Consider the following 19,458-nt stretch of genomic DNA (forward strand, 5'->3'; position numbering starts at 1 on the left):
ATTTGTATGGGGTTTTATTACATTGGCATGGTTAATTAAATCATTGGCCACATGATGAACCCAGTCTCCAGCCCGCTTCCCATCTCTAGAGACTGGGAACCTGAAAGTTCAGACCCTCTAAGCACATGCTTGATCTGATTATCAGCCCCTATCCTGAAGCTATCTAGGGGCCCACCAAGAGTCTCCTCACTAGCAATAATACAGATACTCTAATCACTCAGGAAAGTCTCAGCGTTTTTGAAGCTCCAGGACAAAGACCAGATAAATTATTGATTATACCAGAGTAGCATATTAATAATAGAAAACTGAGCAGCATATAACATGTTGCCTGGCATTATAGTAGACATTCAACATGTTTTTCCTTTGTGGAATATGATGGTCTATTGTTGGGGCCTAGAAACTGACACCCCAAAATATGGTGCTTTGACATGCTGTGCTGAAGTTCCCTTATCTACCTCAACTTCAGACCCACCAAAGAAGACAACAGTTCTCTTTGGTCCCTTCCTTGAGTTTTCATTAACTAAACTCATATTGCAGGAAGAAATACAGAAAGCTGTCAACACACTTGAGCAGACTTTTGTCACAAATCATTGTGTGCTCTGTGGGCCCAGCAGATGGTTCCAGGCCACTGAATGTTCTTCATGCCCACTGAATTCCCTTATAAATCATTTACTACCCATTCTAAAACCATCCACACTTCCCCATCTCCATTTCCCTTAAGAAGGGGAAGAAGCGGCTTTTAACCATCTGCACCCCATTGTATGGTAGGGTAATCACTCTGATTCTCTCCCATGCAAGTTAATAAAATTGTATACCATTTCTCCTATTAATCTGCCTTTTATGAGTTGATTTTCAGCTAACCTTCAAAGGACAAAGAGGATGTTTTCCTTTGGCCTCTACTCTATGGTGTTGTATTAGTTTAAATCAAAGTTATCAGAATTATAAATTACATTCACATTTGGACTTCCCATTGTTGAGCATTGATGCCATACCATTAATAAAAATTCTAATTAGGGAATGTGTTTTAGGAAGAAGTATTCAGTTTTATTGTTTTCGTAAGAAATGTGACCACATTAATAAATTAAAATTGGATGCTGCTGCTCTTCTGTGCTGAATTATTTAACTCTCTGTGGTCTAGAGAGGTAAATAATTTCTCATAAGGATTATAATAGTTTCACTGAATTTTACCAGTAAAAATTCTAATATAACGCATTCATTAATGTTCTACTTTTTTTTCAAGTAATCTTCCTCTTTGAGGCATCAACTGGAAAGCCTTTAGGTGATGGAAAGTTTCTTTCTCATAAGGTAATGGACATTAACTACTTCTAATGTAAATAGCCACTGTTTATTTACTTCCTTTTCAAAATTAATGTTTTCATTTTAAAGAGGACACAAAGGAATTAGTTTTTTATTTAAAATCAATGTGCATTCTCTGTTGACTATTTCACCTAAAAATGTCACAGTTAAAGACTAAGCACTGGTAAAGTTCGTGATAGAAAACTATACATGCAAATTAGTTGAATAAAAGGATCTGACTTATATGTCTGTTGTCAAACTCTTCACTGCTTTTCAGTTGCATGTTCTTTTTTGATTAAAATTTTAGCACCTGTCAGTATATAAAAATGTATTTGTGTTTCTAAATATCTTGCAGTTTTCTCATTGGCCTATTCTTAGCCAGCATTTTCTTTAGGTTTTAAGACTGTAGTAAGAAATCTCTATGCAAAGTACAAAATACCCTGAATTTTAAGTTGTTTATTGGTTTCTGATTTTTAGCCTTAGAAAAAGAAGCACATTGCATTGAGTTATCCTTCTAAATTACTGATATGCTAGGGTCTAGAGACACTTTTAGTTTTATTAATACTTCTAGTGAAATGTTACTCAAAATTATATATATTTTTTGTAATTAATTTTTTTTGTTTGTTTTTGGAAGAGACAGGGTTTCGCCATGTTGCCCAGGCTGGTCTCGAACTCCTGGGCTCAAGCAATCCACTCGCCTCAGCCCCGCAAAGTGCTAAGATTACAGATGTGAGCCACCACGCCTGGCACTAGTTTTAAATTTGAATAACAAACACATTCATATGGTTCAGAAATCAAAAAGCATTAAAAAGTATACAGTGGTAGTCTCCCTACTATACCTATTATTCATCACTGTGGTGCCTCTCCACCAAATAAGTAACCATTGTTATTAATCTCTTATATATTCTTCCAGAGATTTTTAGTGTATGTACCAACAAAACTGATATATGTTCTCTTCCTCCCCTTTTACAAAAATGTAACAAACAGTTTTACACTTTGCTTTTTTCATATAATACTCTCTTTCTGGAGATGGTTCCATATCTATACACAAAGTGCTTTCTCAACCCTTTTTCCTCCCACTGTATGGTATAACATTTTATGTATGTATCAGAATTTAAACTGTTTCCAATCTTTTGCCATTAATATTACAGTATTGCCAAGATGAATTACCTTGCATATACATCTTCTTGTACATGTGCCAGTGTAACTGTGGGATCTATTCTTGAAATATTGTTGCTGGGTCAAAGAATATGAGAATTTGTAATTTTAATAAATATTGTGAAGTAATCTTCCAAAGAGAGTGTATCAGTTTACTTTTGTACTGTTAATATATGAGGTGCTTATTTCCCTATAACCTCTCTGTTATTGTCATTTTAAATCAAAACTATGTAAGCAGAGTTTTTCCTCTTCAGTAAGATTAAGCATATCAAAAGGAGTAAATTTCTCAGCTTTTCAAGATGCAGTCATTTTTGTTAGTAGGATTGAGAGTCAATTAATAAGGTTAAATATTTATTTTAATTTTATAACTCTTTCTATAACACTTTTCCTAAGTGTAAGAATTTCCTAAGAAATTTACAATTAAAATCATTTAATTGTAAATAAAATTTCCAATTGAAATCATTTAATTGTAAATAAAATTTCCAATTGAAATCATTTAATTGTAAATAAAATTTCCAATTGAAATCATTTAATTGTAAATAAAATTTCCAATTGAAATCATTTAATTGTGAGTAAAATTTCCAATTGAAATCATTTAATTGTGAGTAAAATTTACAATTGAAATCATTTAATTGTGAGTAAAATTTCCAATTGAAATCATTTAATTGTGAGTAAAATTTCCAATTGAAATCATTTAATTGTAAGTAAAATTTCCAGTTGAAATCATTTAATTGTAAGTAAAATTTCCAGTTGAAATCATTTAATTGTAAGTAAAATTTCCAATTGAAATCATGGAAGTAAAATTTCCAATTGAAATCATGTAATTGTAAATAAAATTTCCAATTGAAATCATGTAATTGTAAATAAAATTTACAATTGAAATCATGTAATTGTAAATAAAATTTACAATTAAATCATTTAATTGTAAATAAAATTTACAATTTACAATTTAATTTACAATTAAAATTAAGAAATTTATAATTTCCTAATTATAAGAATGAAAGTGTCTTCTACATGTCACACTTCACCCAATTACCCAGTACATTTGTATGCAATACAAAGGATTTTTAAATTTTACATTCTATTAAATAATAGAAAAATCACCCACTCTATTTTATTTTATATGTGGAAGAGATTCATATCCAGAATCTTCCCAAATAATAACAGAGCTCAAACTAGAATTCAAGTCTGTGTATTAGTAAATGAATATTAATTAGTGTAGGGCAAGGGAGATGGTTCTAATGAACACAAAACTGCTTTTATGTCCCACTAGAAAGAGTAACCCAGGAGGAATAGAACCTATGTGAAGGTGGTAGGACTTGACAAGAGGAAAATGGGGGAAGCCCTGCTGAATGAAGTGAGGGAGCCCCTCTTCCCCTGTGTACATAGGCATTATTATAATTAGTGTCCATCTTTGATTTTTAATTTCTTAGGAGAGTCATATCTGTTTAGCAGTGTTTTTAAAAGAATACACTAGGTTCTGATGATTATGGTGATGATGACGATGATAAGTAATTCTTTATTGTTAACATTTCCATTTTGAAAATACCTAGAGTTATATTTCATGCATGCTTTGATATATATGAAACCAAATTCTTTTCTTCCTTAAAATATAAATTATGGTATTCTAGAAAGAGTTGAATTTTTAAAAATGTATTATGAACTGGTATATGATTGATTCATCAATTTGGATAAAATTATATTTGTATTTTGTTTTACTTTAAAAAATGTTTTTTATAGTTCATTTTGGTACAATGACTTGATGTTGTGGTCATGATTCTTGTTGAATTCACAATTCCTACCAAAGTCTTCAGACATTGTAGGAAGTAAATAAGTCTTTCTTGGTTTGAATTAAAATGAATCTATATTGAAACATTTTCAAGTTATAGTAAAATTCATCTCACTAGCAGATGAAAAACAATGATCTTGGAGTTAGAAGTCTGAGTTGCAAGTTTATATGTACTTGATACTGGCTTTTTCTGAGCAAAATTGCTCAGTGAGTATGAGTCTAGTCTTCTGATTTGTAAATTAAGTATAGTAATACCTACATTACAAGCTTGTTTCCTGTTTTGCAAGAATGAATGTGAGAGAATCTGTAGAATTTAAGGCCCTGGACACATGATGTATTTCCACATATTTCCAAAATTTGTTTTTACAAATATTTAACAGATAGTTGTTAGGCAACTTATTAATCAAAATAGACCTCTCATATGATACTCAGAATTGCCTGACCCTTTCACCCTGACTACAAAAGGTAGGACAGGACAAATGGGAGTGTTTCTCAGCCTGCAGAGTATCAAAATATATATTATTTTATTGTATTTTAAGAGGTGTCTTTTCCTTGGATGTCAGGCAAATGTACTTTAGTGCAGCTTTTGAACGATTAATGTGTTGGCAGTTTAAAATTATTTAACAGGGACATTTTATCATTATAAATGTGTAAATGACATTTAATTGATCTTAAAGGAAATGATTTTATAATTAATTAAAATGATCTTATGTCAAACACTAAAACTAACCCAGTATTTACATTTTTTAAAAATTTTAGAATGAAATCTTGGAAATTGCTCTGGATCAAAAAGGACTTACCAATGATAGAAAAATTGCTTTCATTGATAAAAACAGAGATCTCTGTATCACTTCTGTGAAACGATTTGGGAAGGAAGAACAAATTATCAAGCTTGGTAAAATAATTTGAATACATTTTAAGTTTTAATTGTCAACTTTCTTATATTTGCTGTAATAAATAATTTGTATCTGGAAATGTTTTAATGTTTTAATCTTGTAATACTTCTTAGCTACTTAACCCATTTTTTAAAGAGTAGGAGTGAAAGTTTATTAAAAGCTTTATTTTTAAATTTTTATTGTGTTTTATTTGAGATAGGGTCTCACTCTGTCACCTATGCTGGAGTGCAGTGGCAAGATCAAGGCTCACCGTAACTTCTGCCTCCTGGGCTCAAGTGATTCTCCTGCCTCAGCCTCCCAAGTAGCTAGGACTACAGGCATGTGCCACCACATCTAGCTAATTTTTTTTGTATTTTGGTAGAGACAAGGTTTCACCATGTTGCCCACGCTTGTCTCAAACTCCTGAGCTCAAGCCATCCATCTGCCTTGGTCTCTTAAAGTGCTGGGATTACAGGCATGACCCACCAGGCCCGGCCTATTCAAAAGATTTAGAGCAGGAAAGAAAGGAAATAGAGTAAACTTGGAAGAGGGCAAGCAGGCGGCTTGAGAGATCAAGTGCACTGTTTGATCTTTGACTTGGGGTTTTATACTTTGGCATGCTTCTGGGGAGTTGCAACCCTTCTGCCCTGATTCTTCCCTTGGGTAGGCTGTCCACATGCCCAGTGGCCTGCCAGCACCTGGGAGGGGCCACATGCACAGTGTGTTTACTGAAGTTATACACATGCTCACTTGAGGTGTTTTTCCCTTACCACTCCAGTGTTTCTAGAGGAAGTTTGTATACCAATTAAACTCCTCCACCATTTTGCCTGTTAGTACGTATGTGTGAGCCCACTCACCTAGTTCTTGAGATCTTATTGAGAAGCTACTGATTTCCAGTTTTGGCGTTTATATTGAGAGACTACCTTTCCCTGGCACTGGCTGCAACCAATTATTATTTTAGAGAGACAGCTTAACAACAGCCTGACCATCACCTGATGGTCACCTGACATTCCTGGTGCTGGTGGCAGGGGCCTCTCCTGCCTTGCTCATGTCTGCCTGACTACCTGCTGTAACATTTCCACCCTCAAGAGTCCAAGATCCCAATTCTATGGGGAAAATGGACAAAAGTCGGTCTTCTGTAACTGCTTCCTGCTGACAGAAAGACAGTGGTGGTTATTCCGTGGATCTTGGTCTCTTGCTAGCTGTCAGGGCAGGGTGGCTCCATGGGTTGGTGAAAGCAGTATACAGCTAGGTCCAAGGGAGACAAGGGAGGACTTCACCTCTGTCATGTCCCACTGACGGGCAGACTAGGGGTCCCCTGTAGAAGAGTGACTCTTGAATATTGAGGGGACGGGTATTCCTCAGTGAGGATCATCTGGAGCTTGATGGCCTGAAGGCAAGAGGATTAACTGAGTAGCAGGTCTTTAGCTGCTGCAGCTAAATTGTCACTGAAGGAAAGATTTGCAAATTTAAAATATAAGAGTTCTAAGTAAAGCATTCAAATATTTCTGTAAATTATTGTGTGATTCTTTTGTATGTGTTTTTCACCATTATAGAATCAGAAAGTAGAGTCATATCTAACAGAAATTTTATGGGATTTTGTTTGTCAGGCATTTTAAAGATCTATTCTTAATTCTTACATATTAAAGCTAATAGCACATTAACATTCTTTTTAAATTAAGGAACAATGGTGCATACTTTGGCATGGAATGATACATGTAATATCCTTTGTGGACTTCAAGATACTCGATTTATAGTATGGTATTACCCCAATACAGTTTATGTGGACAGAGATATTTTGCCTAAAACATTATATGAAGGGGATGCAAGGTAACATTTTACTGCATATAATTCTGTATTGTAGTAAATAAAACTCTGAGTATCATGTTTTTGCTTCTGTTTTCAATCCTGCAAGGTGTTTTTCACATCAGTCAGATTTATTGATGAATAAATTGTTCGGCTAAAGCTAGCTTGAGACTTAAGTGACAGAATCAAGTTGAAAGTGTGGTATGATATGAATTATTTATTTGTCCCTTATATGAATATAATTTTCAAGCTTAATATTATGTAATGGTAGCTCAGGTAGTTTTCTCAGTGTGATCAAGTGATTTTAGTCTAGTCACTCTTAAGATTTTTCAGGATGCACAACCTTGTGACAACTAGCCAACTCTGTCACAGATTATCATTGACTTTAATACTTTCAAGAATGTAAATGTCTCTAGAATTGAATTTTTGGTTGATATTAAAAGTAGGAAAGGACCAAAGTTACTGAAATTTGTTAAAATTTATATGCTTCAGAAAATCAAAGCATTTATATTCCTAAATTCTCTAGGAAATAGCAAGGAGATCTCTTATTCTTGACAAAATAGGAATACAAAGGCTTCTTAATTCTAGACCTTAGCTTAGTTTCCAAATCTGTTTTGAGTTCATTTTTAGTATTCAGATTCAAACCCTTAACAAAACCAGAGAAGCATCAAAATAAAATAGTGCGTTTTTAAAAGTATTTGAACTAATGAAAAGAAGTTAGTCACTTTATTTAAAGGTTATCTCTTTTTATTTATTTATTTTTAGAGTTAAGATCACACTCTGTTGCCAAAGCTGGAATGCAGTGGTGTAATCATGGCTCACTGCAGCCTGGGCTTAAGTGATCTTCCCAAGTAGTTAAGGCTGTAGGTGTGAGTCACTGTGCCTGGCTCACCTCTTTTTATTCTGAGAAAATAGTTTTGGAATGTAGTTTACTTTTTATTGGTTTACCCTTTAATACTTTTAAAAGCTAAAGCTATATAAATTATTGTTGTGATTTATCTTAAGCCTCAGAAAAAAAAAGATGATTTCAAATCCTCTTAGGAATAGCTCTCAAATATGTAATAATTTTTGCTACTTTATATAGCAAGTTATATTCAAATGTTTGTATTCAAAGTTAATTCCAGGGAGAATGTATGTATTCAAATAAATACATCTAAGTTTTTTTGAATATATACATTCTCCCTGGAGTTAACTTTTGGGGGTGTGCCTTTTGGAGATTGGAGACTCCCTGTATATTTCATAGTCCACTCCCCAGATTTAATATACATGAAAAATTTTGCTCAGAATGCAACTTTAAATTGTACTTTGCTTTTTTTTTTTTTCCAACAGTGAATTTAGCAAAAATCCCCATATTGTGAGTTTTGTTGGAAATCAAGTAACTATTAGAAGAGCTGATGGCTCCCTGGTTCACATCAACATATCACCATATCCTGCTATTCTCCATGAATATGTAAGCAGTTCAAAATGGGAAGATGCTGTAAGACTTTGTCGCTTTGTTAAGGTAATTTACATTTTAGATTCATAGTTGTATATATATTTCATAGTAGTTTACCTTTGTGCAAAATGAGCAATGATAATAGGCTTACAGGCTGGAAAAATTGTGAATAAGATCATGTCTTTTGTTTTATAAGTAAAGACATGAGCAATACAGAGGAATACATGTTGCTGTGTGATTTATTCTCTGAAGAAGCTATAAAATTTAAACTGTTTTTCCATACAGTATATGGAACACTATATACATGTATATAGAACATGGAACAGTATATATACAGCACATATAAAAATCTTCTGTGGAACTTCTTTGAAAGTCAGATTCCCAAGTTCTATTCCCATAGAGATTCTAATTCATTACATCTCGATTGAGGCCCAGCCATATTTTTTAATTTCCTCAGATGATTGTTTTGTACAGCTAAGGTTAAGAATCTCTGCTTTCGATCAGCCTTTTTCCAACTTGGTTGAATCTAGTATTTTTCCAACATGTTTGACCATAGACCTTTTTAATTGAATATCAGTGAACATTCCTTAGAATACACTTTTGTGAAATAACTTTTAGATGCTTTTTTTAAACAATGGGTTGTTGTTGGTGACTAGCATCATTGTCTGGGGTGAATACCCAGAGTTTGTCATCTCACACCAAGAAAATTAAGGACGGACACATGTGGGTAGGTTAAGGAGTGGAAAGTGTAATAGGCAGAAGAAAGGAGAGAGGAGAGCAGCTCCTTGCCAGAGAGAGGCATCCAAAAACGGAAAAGTAGCGGACTGCAGCAGATTTCATAGGCAGGCTTGAGGAGGCTGTGTCTGATTTACACAGTGCTCACAGATTGGTTTGACCAGGTGTGACATTTACATAGCACAGGGAAGGCTGGTCGCCCCACCCTAATCTTATTATGCAAATAGACTTTGCACTTGGCCAGTGCCATCTTGCCTACTCCTTACTGTACATATGGCTGGCAAAAAGAGAAGATGGAGCTGCCGTTTTGAACATGCCTAGTCCCAGGTAGTATATTGCTATGGGCAAAACTACTGGCATTCACTCATGTAAGCTTCCAGTTTGCTTGTTTGTGTCTGCAGCTCTATTTTACAGGCTGCTCTTTGTTAGAAAAGAAAATGATTTGGGACCTGCTTTTCATTAAAAGGAAAACCTTATCGTGAAGGACTTCTATACCCTCACTATCTGCCTAAATAATTTCTTCTTAACTGGTATATCAGTAGCAATCTGCCATAATATCATTGTCTGATAACTTCACTATTTCTTTGGTTCCCTATAAATTACATTATTTGACACCTCATCAAAAAGACTGGAAGGTTTATAACCTTGAGTTATTATTTTAAATTCAGAAATAAATCCTTAATAACTCAAAATTGAAAATTTCAGAAAATTTCTTTCAAAAGTTTTCTGTGTATTAATATATTTTAACAAAATGGCCACAATGAAATTTCCACATTATTAGTTTTTTTCAATGCCATGCTCAGTAATTTTTATTTTTTAAATTAAAATATCATTTTGGTATCAGTATTTAAATCACTGCTTATTTTAAGGCAGTTCAGTCACATAGTTAAGATAATTGTTCTCATACTTCACTTTAGGAGCAAACCATGTGGGCTTGTCTAGCTGCTATGGCAGTTGCTAATCGAGATATGACTACTGCAGAAATAGCCTATGCAGCAATTGGTGAAGTGAGTAATTAATGTTTACATATATGTACGTGTGCTTTTTCTTAGCATAATTTGTTATATTTCTGTTATTATCTACTTCAATATTTTTCTTTTCTTTTTTTAGATTGATAAGGTTCAGTACATCAATTCTATAAAAAGTCTTCCATCTAAAGAATCAAAAATGGCCCACATACTACTTTTTAGTGGGAACATACAGGAGGCTGAAATAGTACTTCTTCAGGCTGGCCTTGTTTATCAAGCGATCCAGATCAATATTAATCTCTACAACTGGGAAAGGTAATAAGAATGCTTTCCATCAATTCCAAAATCTGTTTGACCTTAATGTATTTTTCCATCTACCACTTAGTAAATTACATTTTCCACTATATTTTAGTTTCTGAATACCACAGAATTTATTCATATTTATATTTGTGAATAGTTTGCAATTTATTTCTTCTCTGAACTTTTTGACTGATTAAAAGTTGGGGTGTGAAGAAGGAGAGGCTAGGATGTTTCCTAAATTTTTGGTTTTAGTAACTGGAAAGATCATGACACCATACCATTTGCAGATTTGGTAGAGAAGATAGTTTCATTTTAGCCAAGTTGAATTTGAAATGCTCGCAAAGAGATACAATTGTTGATTAAATGGACCTGGAGCTCATAAGAAAGATCTGAGCTAGAGGTTTAGATTTAGGAGTCATTAGCAAATGGATAGTAGTTGAAGCCAGAGAAATGGATGCAATTGTCTGGGGAATGTGTGGAATGAAAAGACATCCACTACATTATGAGATGGATGAAAGAAAAGAAAGACACCAAATGTTATTCCATAAAGCAGCCAGACAGGCAGAAAAAAGAAGAACCAAGAGAGATGTGTAGTGCTAGGGAAGAAAGAGGAAAGGATTGGTGATTCCTTGCGTTCGGCTGTCAGACAGATTGCTTTCTGAGGCAAAGTGGCATGCTGCTCTTCTCTGTGACATAAGAGGTTCCTCCTACTCATTCTCTCAGGTACATGTCTCCCAGTGAACAAAACTATAGTTTTTATATACTCCTGAAGTTACTATATTATGGAATTGACATATTTTTCCAGGTTTGAAATGTCTTTCATGATCTTTGTTTCTGCCTGGGTGAAAAACAACCCCTGTATCTGTCAATTACAAGGCCCTTTACTTAAACTTCCTTAGACTAGAATTTCTATAGATATTTTATCTCTGTCTTTAAAAGTAACAAAAATGGCAAATGGTTAATTTTATGATTGACATACTGTAGTGTCCTTATTTAATTTATGCCTAATGATCTATATTATTCATATAATTTAGCTACTCTGTTTTTGTCTTTTATTAACACAAATTCATTGTCATTGTTTAGCTGTACAAAGGATCATGAAAGATGTTTTTAATTCTATAAAAATAAATAGGCTGCAGGGTGCAGTGGCTTACACACTTGTAATCCCAACACTTTGGGAGGCTGAGGCAGGCAGATCACAAGATCAGGAGTTTGAGACCAGCCTGGCCAATATGGTGAAACCCCATCTCTACTAAAAATATAAAAAAAGCAGCCGGGCACGGTGGCACATGCCTGTAATCCCAGCTACTCAGAAGGCTGAGGCAGGAGAATTGCTTGAACCTGGAGTTCCAACCTGTGAGACCAGACCGAGACTCCATGTAAATTAATAAATAAATAAATAGGCCATTGTCTTTGTCCTGAATTTATTCATAATTCATGAAGTTTAAGGTAACTAGTTTAGAGAGTATGAATATTTTTAGAATTTTATGTTAAATAACTTATAGAAAATTGTATGTATCATTACCAAGCTAACAGAGTTCTATGAGAAATGGAGAAGAATTGTGTTTATAGCATTCTTTTGATCAGTGTTTTTGAAAAAATATGTTGAAATCATAGACACTGCTCTTGCTATAGTATTCTGAATACTGTACAATTTAATAAAAAAAATTTAAGATAATGGTCTTTATCTTAAAAACTTATAACCTAATTAGGAATTCCATTTTATTGTCATTAATAATAGTCAAATGTCAAAATGATGAAGAGTATTGCACATAGAATGAATATTAACTACCTACTATGTGAAGGTAATGTAAAATGTTTCTGCTGTTCAGGAAGCATATAATCTATAAGGGGAAACATAAATATCTGCAAATATAAATAATTAGAGAGAGAAACAGTAATCCAGTAAAAACAATATAAACAATGGTACCAGCAGTACATAATTAACTGCTTGGTGACCATTAATAATCATTTTGCAGCATTCCTCCTTTTAGATTGATATGGTTCAGTACATCTATTCTACAAAAAGACTTCCATCTAAAGAATCAAAAATGACCCACATACTAATGTTTCGTGGGAACATACAGAGGTTGAAATAGTACTTCTTCACACTGACCTCCACTTATTGAGTGGTTATGATGTGCTAGGAATTAATTGTGCTAGACACTTTGTATATATCATGTCGTTAGGTTATCTCAGCAACTCCAGAAGTTTAGATATTACCAGCCCCGTTTTACAATTTAGGAGATTGAGGTTTACTTATAAATAAGCACAAAATCTAGGATTTGAACCCCCAAGTTGTCTAATATCAAAGAGGAGCTCAGTTTATCACCAAGCAATCAGTTATCTATGGCTGGTACCATTGCATATGTTGTTTTGTTTTTTTTTGAGATGGAGTCTCGCTCTGTCACCCAAGCTGGGGTGCGGTGGTGCAATCTCGGCTCACTGCAACTTCTGCCTCCTGGGTTTAAGTGATTCTCCTACTTCAGCCACCCAAGTAGCTGGGATTACAGGCTAATTTTTGTACTTGTAGTAGAGATGGGCTTTCACCATGTTGGCCAGGCTGGTCTCAAACTCCTGACCTCAAGCGATCTGCCTGCCTTGGCCTCCCAAAGCACTGGGATTACAGGCATGAGCCACTGTGCCTGGCCACGCTTATGTTGCTTTTACTGGATTACTATTTATCTCTTTATTTATCTTTGCAGATATTAAATCGTCTTTCCCCTTACAGATATATGCTTCCTGAAGAGCAGAAACATTTCACATTATCTGTACATAGTAGGTAGTTAATATTCATGCTCTTACTCTCTATGCAATACTCTTCATCATTTTGCAGCATTCCTCCTCTTCAAACATTTATTGGGTGTAGATACATGCAGTGAGTGAGTAGGTATCACAGAAGAAAGTGAGGAAATTTGCCTCTGATGGCCTATAATATAACCTTCTGAACATTTCTTGTACCTCCTTGACCCAAATGAAACCTACCTTTATTTGGAAGAGAAGGTAGAGAAGAGAACACCACTTCTCTACCAGTCCTCTCAAATGGAGTCAATTTATTTTCTCCACTCTACATTCCTTAGGATCCAGTGTGAGTGGAGTTGGTGTCATTTTTGCCGCCCTCATCTTTACTTCTCTATCTTATAAAATCTCCAATCATTTAAGGCTTATATCATGTGTCTTACTTATTTTTTGCTAAGACCTCACACTTTCCCTGCTATCCTTATATCCTGTTCCCCACATGCCCCCCCTTCACCTTCCAATTCTCATAAGTGACCTTGACTTGAGATTATTAGATCTCAGGGAGAGGGAAAAGAAGAGGGTCAAAGAAGATGTAATGAGGAAAGAGAATGAATTCTGGGTGCTCCTGCGTTCCTCTTATCTCCTGATATCTCCTTTTCCTGTGTTTCTTGCTTTTACCTAACTGTAAGCCAGTGGGTTGGTCAGGTGCTGGTAGAGATCTCTGAGTCTACCTGATAAGATGATAAAGATCCCAGAGCATTGTTCCTGGATTCTGACCATTATTTATACACTACACTATCCATACACTTAAGACTCCAAAATATGCATCTCTCGTCTAGCCTTCATATTTGCTTCCAGAATCAGTTATCCAAGTGCCTCTTAACATTTCCATTAGATATCTCACATTTTTTAGCTCAAATTTATGTTTATTCCCTCATAAACCTGGTCCTCTTCCAGACTAATCTGTCTTATCATTCTTTCAGCTGTACAAAGCTGGAAATCTAGAAGTTACTTTTGACATTTTCCTCACCTTCCCCCTCCCTATTATCAACCACTTCCCTCCCAAATACCTCTAATACTCATCCACTCATCCACTTCACTACTATTATGTAAGTTGATTCAAGTTTTTCTGCTTAATGTCATCACTGATCTCCCTATATCTGCTCTGTCTCTTTCCTACCCATTCTTCACTCTGCAGTCATAGTGATCTTTTCACAATGGAAATCTGATCATATCACTCTTGACCTCTGATTCACTTCGATGAAACCCACTTCGGTGAAATTCATAGTTTCCCATTGCTTTTAGCATAAATATCAAGATTGGATAAGAAGGGACTGCAAATATTCAGCAAAAGTAATTATAACTGCTAAGAAACTCTAAGGAAACTTATATATTGTTTTCATTTCTAAGTTCTACAGATATTTCTGAAACAATTTGGAATATTTGTTCCAACTGCACATTCATTCATTCATTCATTCAACAGATAATTGAGTGTAATCCCTTGGTATCCATGAGATGGGTAAGGATTGGTTCCAGGACCCCCAGGATACCAAAATCTGGAATGCTCAAGTTCTTTATATAAGATGGCGTAGTACTTACATATAACCTATGCACAGGGCTTGAATTTGTTTGCGTATCTTAGGTATAGGGAAGACCCACATTGAATATGTGTATAGTAAAGAGCTGTACTAGATTTTTTTGTAGGGAGTATAAGGTAATGGTTAAGCTATGTAACAATTTAAATTTGTTTATCTTTAATTGACTTTCCTCATCCAGTTCATAAGGCCCAGTAGGGAGTGGGATATACAAGTTTAATGTTCACGAGAGATCCTAGACATTGAGGGAAAGCCAGTAAAGGAATTATCAGCCTACAGACAGTAGTTGAGGCCATGAGTATGGCTAAGGTTAATCACGAAAACTTAAGAAAAGAGAGCAGCAAGCAGATATCTGCTGAATACCAATATTTAAGGGTGTGCTTTAAGAAGAGAATTTAGCAATAGAGATCAGAAGGGACAAAAAAGATGGAATTTAGAAAAATGGTTCATTATGGAAAATTTCAAACACATACAAAAGTAGAGAGAATAGTATAATGAATCTGAATGTACCCATCATTCACCTCAACAATGATCAGTTTGTGAACAATTTCTGCCCTTACCCTACCATTTATTTTAAAGCGGACCCCAGTCATCTCATTTTTTCTGTAAATATTTCAGTATGTATCTCTAAATTTTTTTTTAACATAACCACAATATTGTGGTCATACCCTAAAAAGTTGAGAGTAATTATATTCTGTGTTCTTATTTCTCTGTTTCACTCATAAGTGCTTTGTTTTGTTTTATGGTTTGTTTGAAATAGAATCCAATAAAGATCCACACATTGTGATTTGTTGATATGTTCTTAAATTTATTTTAATCTACAGCTTCTCCTATTCTTTTTTGTGTTTTCTTGCAATTTTCCCATTGAAGAAACTGGACCTATAGAATTTACCATAGTGTGGACATTATTGGATCTTTGGACAAAGATTGCATCTTTGTGGTATACTTTAACATAGTCTTCTGTCCCCTGAATTAGTTGCAAATTGGTTGTTGAATATAGGAACTTGATTAGATTTAGGTTTTTTTTTTTTTTTTGATAAGACTTCATTATAGTAGTGTTATATGTTTTTGTGATGACTGGCTATAGTGGTTTTTCATGGTATTTTTTGTGATGTTAGTAGCCATTGATGATCATTGCCCAAATGTATTAATTTGAGCTTACAAAATGGTGATATTCTATCATTCCAGAAGGGTAGAACTTGTTAGATGCTAAATACATTAGATTGTTTTTACTATCCCTGAATTTCTATATTTGTTTAAATCCTCTAGAAGGGAACAGATTTTGTTTTGTTCATATGTGATATTCCACTTGAGAAGCATAGTCTTGCTGGTTTATGTTTCTGTCTTTCATATTTGAATTTGAAAATTGCCTGCAACCTAATAAGGTACAGCTCTTGAAGAGTTATAGGTAAGCAAGTTATCTGTTTGCTATCCACTTTGGACATTTCGTAGTAGTCTGTTCTCAAAAACTGAAGTTGAGAGAGGTAGAAACTAGAAACTCCAAATATGCATATTAATCCTTTATGATCCTTTATGTGCATATTAATAAAAATAATTTCTAATCTACCAGTTATACAAAGTGATTTTGCTTCATTCAAGTTATGCAAAATCATATTTTGAAGTTATAACATCTTTTTATATAACTTCCTTCTATTTAAAATACATGGATTTATTCCAGCCTTAGAATCTAATGTCACATTTGTTTGGTTGCCAAATAACCATTTTAAAACTAGAGACATACTGTTCCCAAAACCCTTATATAATTTGGAGTAAGTTCCCTCCTAAATGTGGAGAAGAAACATTTTTTTACCCAGTATGTACTTTTAGAGAACATTTAAAATAGCACATATCATTTGAATGTTTACCCTTAGCCATTGCTATTCAATCAATTGATACATATTTTATAATAATAATAATAATGACAATGATAGATAATTCTTAGGACCTAGCATCTAAATGCAGGATTAGACATCATATTTTATCTTTCTACATAATTAAATGTATTGATGTTTCACACCATAGTATGTCTTTCAAAATTTTGGAAAAGCTCCAACCCAGAATGGATGCTTTTATGTACTCCCCACTGAGAATACTTTCAGTTTTGCACAATCAAGATCTCCTTCCCTCATCATGTACAATCATAAAGAAAGAATGGGAGATGGAGCTCCTAAGGTGACAAAAAAGTAGCTCACCAGTCTCCACTCACACATACACCACTGGAATCAGAGCCTTAGGGATGTACATGGGGGGTTAAATGGGAGAGGGTTAGCAGAACTGAATGAAGCATCTTTACTTCGTTTCTCCTTTTTTGAGCCTCTGTGAATTGCTTTTTGCCTTCTTTATCTTCCATTTTTCCCCTCTATATTCTAGTAATTTTACATTCTTTTCTACCTGTTTTTTGTTTGTTTGTTTGTTTGTTTGTTTGTTTTTTCTGAAAGACTTAAGGTCACAGAGGAATGAGGAAACTTTGTGAGAATGTGTGATGGTAGCAAATACCCTTGGATTTCACAATATGTCAATATATATATAAGAAATCATTTTGCCTAATTTTGGCATTACCATTTGTATTATATATAACTTACACTCATAATTTTTTCATATTAAGTGTCTAATATCTCTCAAAAGTCTATCAGTTGTCAATCAATACATACACCGTGTCTAAAATACTTTTTAAAGTGACTATTTAGTTTGATCAATAGTAAGGCAAACCAAGCCAGGCATGGTGGCTCACGGCTGTAATCCCAGCACTTTGGGAGGCCAATGCAGGTAGATCACTTGAGGTCAGGAGTTCAAGACCAGCCTGGCCAACGTGGTGAAATCCCGTCTCTACTAAAAATACAAATATTAATTTGGTATGGTGGCAGATGCCTGTATTCCCAGCTACTTGGGAGGCTGAGGCAGGAGAATTGCTTGAACCCTGGCGACAGAGGTTGCAGTGAGCCAAAATCATGCCACTGCACTCCAGCCTGGGTGGCAGAATGAGACTCCATCTCAAAAAAAAAAAAAAAAAAAAAAAAGTAAGCCAAACCAAAGCGTGCTAAAAATGAACCAGATTTTCCCACTGAAGAGTCTAGTTGCAAAAAATGTAATCAGTAGTCAGCTTTGCTAAAACAAGAGATTTATAATAGTTGGCTATGATAAATCCTGACTGGAATATTCGGAAGTCATATGTCACATTAGAAAGAAAGAGAACTTGAGAAATAATGTGCTTTTGACTATTATGATGACTGTTACCTTATTTTGAAACAAGATGACAGTGAACAGTGTAAGAGAACTGTCGTCCCCTGGATTGTTCCTGACTCAACTGATATGAGTTATGCACAGGATTGCTGTGGCTGAGGTGCTGTCCAAAACCCACATGTAAAAGTAAGCCTAGAACTGAAGATTAATCTTTTTGTTTTCCTGCAAATTATCGTCAGTGTATGTATTTTATGTCTTTAGTTTATACCACTGTTTTTAGCAGCAATTTCTTTAGTTCTCATCTACCATTTAAATAAAATATTACTTTAAAAATAACTTGCATAAATATCGATTGAATTATAAAACTTAAATGACTGTCAAGTTTTCCTGAGACTCAGATGGCAAAAGGCATTTTGTCAGACTTCTTAGCCTCAATTTATTATTTTCATAAGATTTTTAATTTGCTATTGTAATAATGTAAAGATACCAGTTTTTAATTTTATAAACTCTATATAGACTTATGAAAAAGGTCAAAATAATGGGACCACTTACATTGTGGGGAAGTTCATTCACTTGAATTACAGGATGATTTCAAAAAAATTTTTTTTTTTTTTTTTGGAGTCTCGCTCTGTCACCCAGGCTGGAGTGCAGTGGCATGATCTCAGCTCACTGTGACTTCTACCTCCCAGGTTCATATGATTCTCCAGCCTCAGCCTCCCAAGTAACTGGGATTACAGGCATGTGCCACCATGCCCAGCTAATTTTTGTATTTCTAGTAGAGACAGGGTTTCGCCATGTTGGCCAGGCTCGTCTTGAACTCCTGGCCTCAAGTGATCCACCCACCTTGGCCCCCCAAAGTGCTGGGATTACAGGCATGAACCACTGTACCCAGCCTCAAAAATATTTACAATGAATATTTACCACATATGTACTCTGTAGTACTAACCAAAGAGAAATATCTCCCTTCAAGAAGTGTATTGCCTAGTGGAGAAAACAGACTCATAACAATTGTACTATAAGCATGCTGTAATAATATATATATATATATATATATATATATATATATATATATATATATATAAATGGTATGAAGCATAGATAAGATAATAGTCATTTATTTCTACAAGTGGAGCTGGTCAGGGAGAAGAGGCCTTGTTTGATCTGGTCCCTGAAGTATATAAGTAGGAATTTGCAAGATTGATGAGGTAGAAAATGGCATTTCATATTGTGGAATCAACAGAGGGAAGAGCCATTTGTCTCACCCCCAACTCCAGAACTCTACTACTCATGGAGTCTGACACAAACAATGTTAATAATCTGTTTTATTTCTCATTATAGGGCACTGGAATTGGCTGTAAAATACAAAACACATGTTGATACAGTTCTTGCTTACCGTCAAAAGTTTTTGGAGACATTTGGTAAACAGGAAACTAATAAACGATACTTGCATTATGCAGAAGGTGTAAGTATTTCACAATTTTGTATAATAATACATATGCTTTATAAGTATATGTCATATTCATCCTAATGAGACAAAATGTGAATGATTCAAATTTTGAATCTTTCAACCTCTAAAAGAATT

General features: G+C 34.5%; 1 protein-coding gene across 6 annotated transcripts in view; it reads left to right on the forward strand.

Annotated features, from left to right (window-relative positions):
- Positions 1-19,458, forward strand: part of IFT80 (intraflagellar transport 80) — a 138,116-nt gene that overhangs the window by 101,289 nt on the left and 17,369 nt on the right. For 4 of the 6 annotated variants that reach the window (XR_004056691.1, XR_004056692.1, XM_030928156.1 and 1 more), the window contains 7 exons: positions 1,241-1,305; positions 5,003-5,138; positions 6,801-6,948; positions 8,254-8,425; positions 10,012-10,101; positions 10,205-10,377; positions 19,215-19,338. Coding sequence is in view for 3 of the 6 variants with exons in the window: in XM_030928156.1 (XP_030784016.1) it covers positions 1,241-1,305; positions 5,003-5,138; positions 6,801-6,948; positions 8,254-8,425; positions 10,012-10,101; positions 10,205-10,377; positions 19,215-19,338 (908 nt within the window). In the remaining 3 variants the exon portion in view is untranslated. Of the gene's footprint in view, positions 1-1,240; positions 1,306-5,002; positions 5,139-6,800; positions 6,949-8,253; positions 8,426-10,011; positions 10,102-10,204; positions 10,378-17,946; positions 18,063-19,214; positions 19,339-19,458 lie in introns of those variants that run through there. The other 2 variants (XR_004056693.1, XM_030928167.1) reach the window with 2 other exon arrangements.

The sequence above is a fragment of the Rhinopithecus roxellana genome, chromosome 1, assembly GCF_007565055.1.
Source record: "Rhinopithecus roxellana isolate Shanxi Qingling chromosome 1, ASM756505v1, whole genome shotgun sequence".
NCBI lineage: Eukaryota > Metazoa > Chordata > Mammalia > Primates > Cercopithecidae > Rhinopithecus > Rhinopithecus roxellana.